Source organism: Hibiscus syriacus, unplaced genomic scaffold (assembly GCF_006381635.1).
Source record: "Hibiscus syriacus cultivar Baekdansim isolate YM2019G1 unplaced genomic scaffold, ASM638163v2 tig00117034_pilon, whole genome shotgun sequence".
Classification (NCBI taxonomy): domain Eukaryota; kingdom Viridiplantae; phylum Streptophyta; class Magnoliopsida; order Malvales; family Malvaceae; genus Hibiscus; species Hibiscus syriacus.
Window position 1 is genome coordinate 4,766,903 of NW_024063533.1, and position 10,914 is coordinate 4,777,816.

General features: G+C 32.6%; 2 protein-coding genes across 2 annotated transcripts; one reads left to right on the forward strand and one right to left on the reverse strand.

Annotated features, from left to right (window-relative positions):
• The first annotated feature begins 576 nt into the window (after positions 1-576).
• LOC120196471 lies at positions 577-5,465 on the forward strand. Its single transcript, XM_039198273.1, has 7 exons — positions 577-1,119; positions 2,222-2,364; positions 2,547-2,818; positions 2,994-3,148; positions 3,624-3,886; positions 4,567-4,629; positions 5,109-5,465. Exons 1-7 carry the CDS (start codon positions 822-824, stop codon positions 5,370-5,372), a joined length of 1,458 nt encoding a protein of 485 aa, XP_039054204.1. The 5' UTR covers positions 577-821; the 3' UTR covers positions 5,373-5,465.
• A 2,909-nt stretch (positions 5,466-8,374) lies between these two features.
• LOC120196586 (late embryogenesis abundant protein D-11-like) lies at positions 8,375-8,988 on the reverse strand. The gene is made up of 2 exons (XM_039198359.1): positions 8,688-8,988; positions 8,375-8,610 (listed from the first exon to the last, which is right to left on the reverse strand). The coding sequence occupies exons 1-2, from the start codon at positions 8,883-8,885 to the stop codon at positions 8,404-8,406; spliced, it is 405 nt and encodes a 134-aa protein (XP_039054290.1). The 5' UTR covers positions 8,886-8,988; the 3' UTR covers positions 8,375-8,403.
• Positions 8,989-10,914: the final 1,926 nt, after the last annotated feature.

A 10,914-nucleotide genomic window follows, 5' to 3' on the forward strand; every position in this document is an offset into this window, starting at 1 on the left:
AAATCCACATTCTCCTGTTTGATTGGTCGGGAATGTCATTCTCGGTAATCTTACATTACCAATAGTAAATATTTTGAGATATATTACCGAGAATGTCATTACCTCCATTTCCTTAGGTATTGTTGGATTACCAGCATTTTGGACTAAAATGCCCTTAAAAAAATATCTTTAAAAAATATCCTTATTTTGTCATTGAATAATAAAAATTCTACGAAGGTTAAATTACAAATTTATCTTTAAACTATTTTAGATTTTAAAAAAAATCTATAATTAAAATTTATATGAATTTCAGAGATTAAAATAAAATTGTACTCTTTCATTAAACCTTTTTATATTTTCAATTTTGTAAAAAAATTATATAAATTTTATAAATTTAAATTTTTTTAAAAAAATATATAAATATTTTCTAACTTATTAAAAAAACAAATATATAATAAGGATAATTTAATTAAATATACATTCCTAATAAACTAACCAAACATAAAATATAACATTCTTAATAATTCTATTCCTGATAATCTTTTATTTCTATCGTTAATATTACATTCTGAATCAAACGTACCCTTGTTGGATGCAATCGGGCATCGAAAGAAGCTCTAAGTTTAGCAGGGGGAGCGGATGTCAATTTAAACTACTCAGCGCAGGGCAGTGAACCCCAAAACCAGTAAATCTAAATCTTTCTTCAATCTCACTCAGCCAAATTCAAATGTACATTATCAGCTGCTCAAATTTGGCAACAAACAATGCCCTAAAATGCCCTAGCTAGCATCACACCATCCCTAATTATTTAATCCTAGCCCTAGATCCAAGAGAAGAAGACGATGGCGAAGCACGCCGCCTCCGCTGCCGTTGGCTGGGGCGGCCATCACTTACAGAAACAATGGCTCTTGGCTCTTCTCGTCATGCTCTCTGTTTCGACGGTTATTGCTTTCATCGTCAGAGCCGCTTTCGATTCGTGTGATCGGAATGTTTCTGGCGGTGATATTATCAGCTCGGCTCGGAATGCCGTCCAAACCACTGATAAGCTAGCCCTGCCGATCGCTGCTGCAAAACCGAGCCCACTCAGTTTCATGAAGTCGAAGATTGTTCTACTGGTGTCGCACGAGCTCTCGCTTTCTGGTACTCTCCTTGTTTTTTATGTTAGTAGCTATCTTTGTCGAGTTTTCATTACTTTTGGAGTTAATTTATATTTTTTGGTTGAATTTAAGGGTATTGGGGTTTGTTTAAATTGCCTAGTTTTCATGTGAAGTGACTTCTTATGGTTTATTTTACTGTATAATCGTTTCCATTGAATTAACATTGCAAATAAATCGAATTTATGTGAGAGTAGCTTTGAGATGGCCTTTTTGCATTGTCTGTAGGCATTCTTTGCAGAACTATTGTTCGATTCATGAACATATGTAAATGAGTTTTGATATAGTTTACTGGAGCTAGCAGAGATTGTGCCTGCATTTACAGTTAGTATGTTGTTGAAGCCATGCAAATTTTGAAAGGCCATTACTGTCGGATTATTTCAACAACAACAACACCACCAACAAAACCCTATTCCCATATGCAATGGGGTAAGGGGAGGTAGGGTAGTAGGCTGCCCCAACGCCAGGTTGAGAGCAGTTTCCGTGGAAGAACTCCGGCAGTCAGAAAAATTAAAAATAAAGATAAAATACAATGCATGTATAAATAAAAAAATACATAGTTGAACAATCTTCATATGCGCATCTGTAATGAGAAGTAGTCTCTGCTAATAAATCTGTGAATAAAAATCTCTGCATATAAACAGAAACGTTAGTAACAACTCATGCCTTCGCTCCTATGGATGAGAATGATTCTGATAATATCGTTGTAGATTCTCTTACATTTTAATTAGAAAATGTTGTTGTGGCATCTTGCTGATACGTGCTATAAATGCTTTGTTCATATAAATAGTCTTTTGTTCTTTTACAATGCGTGGTTGTCCTAGTCGTTATCCTTTTAGAAATACTGTTTCTCGATCATCAAATTTTTCAGTAATAAAGTACTGGCTATTGCTTCCAGCTGTCAACTGATATTCACTCATTTTTATGTGATCTCTAATTTATGGTTTTACTACTCTATATTGAGTGAATAGACATCTTCTGTCTTGGGTAATACTTTTCCTGTTGTTTTTATCCTTATAAAAAGGCTGTTTAGAATCCAATTCTGTAATCATTGTTTCTTTTTATCATGTTTCCTTTTATTTTTCCAGGTGGACCATTGTTGTTGATGGAGCTGGCATTTCTATTAAGAAGTGTTGGTGCTGAAGTTTATTGGATTACTTTTATGAAACCATCTGAAACAGATGAAGTAATATATAATTTAGAACATAAGATGTTGCACAGAGGAGTACAGGTAGAAACTTCTCTGGAATGCTAATATTTGGTTATATATATGCCTATGGTGCTTTTTCTACGTAAAGGTGCAATTTTATATTACTCTATAGGAGTGATTGCATTGTATTTGTGAAGATTTGGATGATTCAACTATAAATATGTATTTACCTTCTGATTAGGATTTTTGACCTGTCTTTTCAGGTCTTCAATGCATATGGAAAAGAAGCTATAGATACTTCACTAAGAGCTGATTTAGTGGTTTTGAACACAGCAGTTGCTGGGAAATGGCTAGATTATGTTCTTAAGGAAGATGTTCACCGTGTTCTGCCTAAGGTGTTGTGGTGGATACATGAAATGCGAGGTCATTACTTCAAACTAGACTATGTAAAGCATCTTCCATTCGTAGCTGGTGCCATGATTGATTCACACGTTACAGCAGAGTACTGGAAGAATAGGACTCAAGAACGTTTGAAGTAAGCTTCCAAATTCCTAATATCTATTATCCTTGTGCTTTTGTTACTTTAAAATTTTAATGGTTATTCTATGCATTGCAACATGAACATGCTTTTACACATTTAATTCCTTAATTGGTACACACAATTCATAAATTTAGTCCTTTCTTTTTTCATTTCATTTACATTTTTGCAGGATTAGAATGCCTGAAACCTATGTTGTTCACCTTGGAAATAGCAATGAACTGATGCAAGTTGCAGAAGACAGCGTTGCTAAAAGGGTTTTGCGTGAGCATGTTCGTGAATCTCTTGGAGTGCGGAATGAGGATTTACTCTTTGCTTTAATAAATAGTATGACCTTGATAAAATTTTCCTTTCTTTCTCATTTTCTCCCAGTCAATACTCCAAGTTTTATTTGCTTAAGTTTGCAATGGAACTGAAAAAAATATTTAAGTTTGATAAAATGAGGCTTGTTAGAATCAGGTATGCAATAATATATAAATTTTATTTGGGAATGTAATTGATGAATCCCAATTTGATGCCATTTATGCTGTTTCATTGTGTGCTTAATTTTGTTGTTTGGGGAGACTTTCTTTCTGAGAAAGGGGAAGAAAATGAAAATCATGTAGCTCTGCATTCTGTCCAACAGAAGGTTTTTATAAGAACTGCAGTCTGGTTCTTTAGATCACCTTTTGCATCAATTCTTTGTTTCTCTTTCAGTTATCATATGATTTTCCATTCGGCACTTGTCGACCCTACGCTTTCCCTTAGTTCTCCAAGGCAAATGAAAGATCACTAATGGCATTGGATTACCTTTTCACTGCAGGTGTTTCACGAGGAAAAGGGCAGGATCTCTTTCTACGTTCATTCTATGAAGCCTTGCAACTGATCAAGCAAAAGAAAATGCAGGTGCCACCATTGCACGCTGTAATTGTGGGAAGTGACATGAGTGCTCATACGAGACTTGAAACGGAATTACGAGATTATGTAATGCAGAAGAAGATTCAAGATCGTGTTCACTTTGTGAACAAAACTCTGACGGTAGCCCCATATTTAGCTGCCATTGATGTTCTTGTTCAGAATTCCCAGGTACTCTATTTTGTTTAAAGCATTATCTTTTTCAAATGTAGTTTTCTTCAACCAGTGAAATTCATCTAATTTGTCAACTTGATATAAATTCTTCTCTCTCAATTGTCCGTAGGCAAATAATTTTACAAAGAAGCTAGAATTAAATACTGACTCATATATCTTTACATCCTGTTGCTTTTTTATATTTGGACGGAGAACAGGCAGGAATATATTGTATTTGAACGTCCTTTTACCATATCATTTCCTGATATGAATGATACTTACCATAACGAGTCTTTAACCTTCATTGACGATTGACTTGTTGACATTGGTTATCTAATGATTACATGGCCAGCACTTCTCATATAGTAATAGTAATCATTCATATGATTTATTTTCACTTTCCAATTGTTGTTTTTATATATGGCCAAGTCACATGATGTTACCAATAATAATAAAATTTCCAAGGTTCAAAATTGAACAATTCGATGCTCTAAATATGCATTTCATTGGAAACTTGTAAGAAGCTCCTTAATGTTGAAATTTTGCTTCTTTTGATCATCTAATGGGCAGTAATACCCATATTGATTTAAGTATTGAACTTTTCAGTACTTTTTCCTTTCCCATCATTAGAACTGCATTATACAATTAGAACACCATGTTCTCTACAACGGATCATGAATGGTTTTCCTTTTGTGTAGGGACGTGGAGAATGCTTTGGACGGATAACAATTGAAGCCATGGCATTTCAATTGCCTGTACTGGTAATCTGTTAACTTTAACTGATTTTATGTAGGTTAAATTCTGCTATTAGTTCTTGCACTATGCGTAAGTTGTGGATTTAATCTTTGTACTCTAATTTGGCCAGTTTTGGTTCTTGTACTTGATAAAATTTTGAAATTTTGGTCCTCACCCAAATGATGGTTGTTAAATCTGTTAAAGACAAACTCAGTTACTAGTTTCTGATTTACGTATAAGTTGTAGATTTAGTTCTTGTTCTTCAAATAGATTATTTCTAGTCTAGGACTAAAATTTGAAAAGTACTGCATTAAAATTGACCAAATTAGAGTACAAGGATTGAACTTGCAACTTATGTACAGTATAGGGACTAATGATAGAATTTGATCTTTTTTTTAAGTGACTACACTATAGTGATCAGTGAGAGGCTAACGAGAGCTTATATAAGTAGTCACCTCAGTGGAGCTGGGTATAGATATCTGCATCTTCTAATAATGCAAAACAGGGAACGGCTGCCGGAGGCACGACGGAGATAGTGGTGAACGGCACAACAGGTTTATTGCACCCGGCTGGGAAAGAAGGGGTGACACCACTGGCAAAGCATATAGCGAAATTAGCTACGCATGTTGAGAGGAGGCTTACGATAGGAAAGAGAGGGTACGAGAGGGTGAAAGAAAGATTCCTTGAACATCACATGGCAGAGAGAATCGGTGGAGTACTTAGACAAGTGTTGAGCAAGTCTGGAAACAAATCAAGTAAGCAACTTTGATTCAAAACCAGTTCTTTTCTTTTTCTTATCTTTCTATCAACCACTTTTCCCTATGTACATTATATTACAAATCAAGTAGCTGTTTATATGGCCTGCCACTTTATCTGTTTACTTTTACTTGTTTATGACCCTAATAAATCATGAGATAATTGTCCCTACATTATGGTTCAAATTTTAACTTCAAAATGTTTTAATTGAGTTTTTAAACCAACAAATATCATCTTAAATAGGTGTTTTCATCATCCTACTTATCGATTTGGTGTAAATCTGTTCCGAAATGCCTTGCTAAACAATTTGTTTGTAGCGTTCGAAATTTAATCCTTTAATACTCTACATCATAATGGCATCATCCGTATATTCATAAATGACTTGGCTGAAACGGTCATTTGGAAACCTAACTAAAATATTTTAAAGTTTTGACAGAAGAGACTATAAAAGATTGGTTGGAGTGTTTATTAGAATGTTTATTTTGGGTTATATATTAGTATGTTTTTTAAAGTGTATAAGGTAAACTCGCAATCATCCTATTTATAAGTTTATGTTTTAATTCTTGAATTATGAAAAGTAATACTTTTATTGAATTTTATTAATGAAAAAGCGACAGATAATTTGAAGGACTACTTCAATCTTAGTTTTTTTTAAAAAAATTAATATTCTATTGAAATAATTTAATTTTATTTATAGAACTCCGAAGAATATATATAAAATTTCATAAAAATATGTTTGCTTTCAAAGGACCATTTTCCACAGTAATTCTTATAGCATCACAAAATCCATAACCAAACCCTTTTGAAACCTAATTAAACTCGACCACTTTATCGCACAGTTCGTAAAATGTAGAAATTGGAAACCAAAAGAAATTAAAAAAGAAAAAATATAAACTAAAATAAATTAAAACGGAGAAAAATACAGGAGAGAAGAAACCATCTACGATCAAGGATTGAACCAACGCCACTACACACGTAATATTTTTCAAAAGGGTAAACTACACAAATGGTCATTATTGTTTGAGTAAGTTTTCGTTTTCACCACTGATGTTTCAAAAATCACAAGTCGGTCACTAACGTTATCGTTTGTTACAAATTAGTCACTTGACGTTAGCAGCAGTTAACAGACATAACGAAAAACACAGCTGGCGCGTTAACTGCTTACATGGACTGGGTTAACCGCCATGTTGGAGACCCAAAAGCCTTCAACGGTCACCTCTTCTCCTTTAAAAAGACCTAATCCCTTAACTTAATTTAGAGTTTTTCATTCCCATCTCTATTCTTTAAAAAAAATTGAAAATTGTAAGAGGAGAAATCATATAAAGATTGAAGACTCCATTAATGTAGGTTTTTTTTTCCTATCAAACCCATAAGAAGCTTACCATAAAGCATATCATTGTCCCCCTTTGTTGTAACCTTCATGTAAGTACGATGGTTTTTCTTTGCTCACTTTTTTCACTACTTTTTCTCTCAGACGAATTGAAAAAGGAGAAATGAGTTTATGGAAGAAGAAGAAATAGGTTTATGGAAGAAGAAGAAATAGGTTTATAAAAGAAGGAATGGGTTTATGGGAAAAAGCAACAAATTTATGGAAGAAGAAGAAAATGTTTATGAAAGAAGAAGAATGATTCAGAATGTTAAATAATAAATACACAATTAATCACTAATGTTTAAGTAAGTTTTTATTTTTTCCACTGAAATTTTAAAAATATGACAGTCAATTCAGTCCATGTGAACAGTTAACGTACCATAAACTACACAGTTGGTCACTAATGTTTGAGTAAGTTTTCATTTTTCCCACTGATTTTAAAAACGTGACGGTCAACCCAATCCATGTAAGCAATTAAAACGCCAGGTGTGTTTTCTATCACACATGTTAACGATTTTTAACGTGACTAATTTGTAACAAATAACATTAATAATCGATTTTTGACTTTGAAACATCAGTGAAAACGAAAACTTACTCAAAGTTTACCCTTTTCAAAATTAATATTTCACAACACACGTAATACTTCTAAAATTATCACAAACCACGTAGCATAATAATTATCAGATTTATACCACGCAACATAATAATTATTTAAAAAATAAATCACGTCTCCAACTATGATTAACAGTGTTAAGTTTGATGAAAAATATAGATTCAAGTGGCGATCAGAGGCTCATCCAAACTTTCGTGGATGGTTTTTATTTCATGTTTTTTTTTTGTGATTTTCAAATTATATTTTAAACATGGTCAGTCACAGGGTCCACCAAGCAATCCATATTTCACAATATTTCACAATCAAAGATGTAGTACTATTTGTAATAATGGTCCTATTTGTAGTAGCGGTCCTTATATATCGTATGATCGAAAGAGAAAAGAATAATCAATAGTATTAGATATAAATAAAAAAAATAAAGAAGAGAATAAAAAATTCTACTAATCAATAATTGTGAGGCATAATTGTGAGGCTTTCTTGTATTAGATTCAAAGGGTTTTTCTTGACCTAAAGATGATGAGTTTTTTTTTTTTTTGTGATTTTCAAATTATATTTTGAACATGGTCAGAATTTACGATTGAAGAGAAAGATAGAAATTAAACAAAGTTGTATTTCTACATGTAGAAATCTCTTTCTTCGAAATTTGTTTTTCAGATAGTGATTTAAAATGTCAGTCGCTTTTTGACCAAGCTGAATATCCAAATCCATTTCTTTTCAACAAGCTCATGATAATAAGTCATTGTCGCCTTCTTTTTCATTTTATTTCTGCTCCTAAGAAATCAAGGAATTTACTTTGCAACTATTAAACTAACCAAGAAAGCGGATTTTTGCTTGGAGAACCCCAGACCTTGAATCTTATTAATACCATACCATAACGTAAGCAGGTCTAAAAGAATCCCAAACATACTACAGGTCAAACCATGCATACATCTCTTACAAGCAGCCTTAAAAAGATACAACACTTGTTATTACTACAACTTATTTATTTATCTATCTATCATTAAAGCATATATAATATGACTAGTAGGAAAGTAGCTGACAAAAGGCGGGTGATTTAGGGTTCTAGTGACCACCAGGTAGCTTCTCCTTGATCTTATCCATCACCCCTTTCTTCTCCTGGTGGTGTTGAGGATACGTAGGCCCTTGCCCCGGCGTTGTGGTTGACGCCGCCTGATTTTGCTGCTCTTTGTGCCCTCCTCCTGGTAACTTCTCCTTCAGCTTATCTTTCACTCCCTTCTTCTTCCTCCCCGTTCCCTCGTCCTCAGATGACTGCATCAATATCCCACAATTATTACTGTCCCTATTTCATAATTTGTTATTCTAACATACTAATTACGTATACTTACGGAGCTCGAGCTAGAACTTCCACTGCGACGGAGTCCATGATGCTTTCCTTGATGATGCCCGCCCATCCCTGCAATTCCACGGCCCGTCTCCTGTGCCGGAATCGGGTTGCCGTACTCATCGGTCTGGCGAACCGGGTTGCCAAATGCGTCAGTTTGAGTTACTTCGGGAGCTGAATATTGGTTCTGGAAGTGTGCCATAATTTTTTTTCTCAACTATAAACCTGAAACAAGAACAATGAATGGTCGAAAGAAAACTGGGTTCTGATTCGTTTTATCGGTGGAAAGTTGATAGGGTGAAAAAGGGTTTTATAGGAGAGAAAAATGAATGCGTAGCATGTAGCCATGAACACTGCAAAATGACACTAGCTGTTCACTCGGTTGCCACGTTGTTGTTGGAAGCTAAGTGTCGCAATAGTATCAAGGACAAGTGTTGATGATGTTAGCTATTTGGCATTAGATAAGATTCATTATTTATTTCCCTCCTAATGATCATAGATCATTTCATATTCTTTGAATATAAAGATACATCCTCATCCAATAAATTATAAGCTCTTTGTTTATTTATTTATTTTTGAATAAATTATAAATTTAATAACTATATTTTATTTTTTTATTTCAGTAATTTAAAGTTTTTAAATTTCTTTATTAAACTTAATACATTAATTTTTTTATTCAACCGTTTTCTCACTAACAACAATATAAATGGGTTGTTCTATAGATGCAAAACAACGTCGTTTTAGTAAAAATTTTGTTTTTTTTAAAACGGCATCATTTTAAGGCCGTTAACCATTTAACGGTAGAGTGATAAAAAACTCAATGTATTAAGTTTAGGGAAGAAATTGAAAACTTTTAAAGTTCAGTGAATAAAATAGGAGTTTAGTGATGAAAATTGTAATTTACCCTATTTTTATTATAATATAATTTTGCTGATATTAAAAAAATTCCATCTAGTGGTCTTAGTTGTAAAGAAAAATATCAATCTCTTTAGAAATTTTGAATTCGAACAATGACATTTGTTGAAGTTAATCAAGTGACTTATTGTTAAGTATTTGAATTCTTATCGCAACCTTGTTAATATTTATATATAACATAGTAAACCTGAAGCTTTCATTTAGTTGTTTTGATGGAAAATGAAAATTTAGTTAAGTAATTACTTCATATAATTATTATATTAGTTAAATTAATTTATTTAATAAAAATTTAATAATGTAGTTATGGTTTATTATGCCCATTGCGTTATTAGATTGTGAAATTGTATGCAAAGTAATAGGTAAAAGTAAGTATTAATTAATTGATTATAAAAAAGTTTAATAAATTATAAGTTACAGTTGTTTATGATATGAAAGATAACTTAGGTCGATAGATAATTTATAGTTCGTATAATTATTCTTAGTATATAATTAATGTTAAAATTATTATATCATTTAAATCTAAAATTTATATATCTTATTTATTAGGATAAGTACACAAATGATCCTATGACAATAGAATATTATTTTATTGAGTTCCCCGACTATAAGGAGTAACTTTGTTGAGTACTTCGACTATTCAAAGTTACAAAATGGTTACATGACTATTCATTATGTTCCAAACTCGTCCTTTTCCATTAAAAATTTAACGACAACCTGAGTTGGACGTTGACCTACTGACTGAGATATGATAAAATCTGATATTATAATCTCAAACAACTATCATATCTCAGTCAACATGTTAACGTTCAACTCAGATGACTGCTAATTTCTTAATGGAAAAGGGCGAGTTTGGAACATAATGAATAGTCGGGTGATCATTTTGTAACTTTTAATAGTAAAAAGACTCAACAAAGTAGTATCATATCGTAATACCCTAAATATCAGGTCAGTTGAAATGTAAGGATTCAAAATTTAGTGGTTAAATTTGATAAATTGAAAAGTTTAAGGACTAATTTTTGTAAATTTGTGGTTAGGACTTTTTAACAAAGATGGAAGAGAGGAAGGACATATTGGTCTTTTTGCAGGAAATGAAATTAATATTCATTTCTAAACCCATTTAAGCATGTGAGGAATTAAAAAGGGAAAGAAAAGTTTGGAATCAGGGTTATCTTCTCTTCTTCTTTCTCTTGTCTGTGAACCTTCATTTTCAAGTGAGTTACTTCAATTTGGTTGTTTCTTAAATTTGTGGGTTTGTTTTGAAGCTTTAAGTGGTATATAAGATTAATGAAGCTTAAAGATGAAGAAAAACTAAGTTA

Bases quoted from the DNA above. Each gene is read 5' to 3' on its own strand.
- LOC120196586 (XM_039198359.1), bottom strand. From the start codon at position 8,885: ATGGCACACTTCCAGAACCAATATTCAGCTCCCGAAGTAACTCAAACT. The intron at 8,611-8,687 runs GTAAGTATACGT...ATATTGATGCAG, and splicing joins GAAGTTCTAGCTCGAGCTCC to TCATCTGAGGACGAGGGAAC.
- LOC120196471 (XM_039198273.1), top strand. From the start codon at position 822: ATGGCGAAGCACGCCGCCTCCGCTGCCGTTGGCTGGGGCGGCCATCAC. The intron at 1,120-2,221 runs GTACTCTCCTTG...TTATTTTTCCAG, and splicing joins GCACGAGCTCTCGCTTTCTG to GTGGACCATTGTTGTTGATG. The intron at 3,149-3,623 runs GTATGACCTTGA...TTTTCACTGCAG, and splicing joins ACTCTTTGCTTTAATAAATA to GTGTTTCACGAGGAAAAGGG.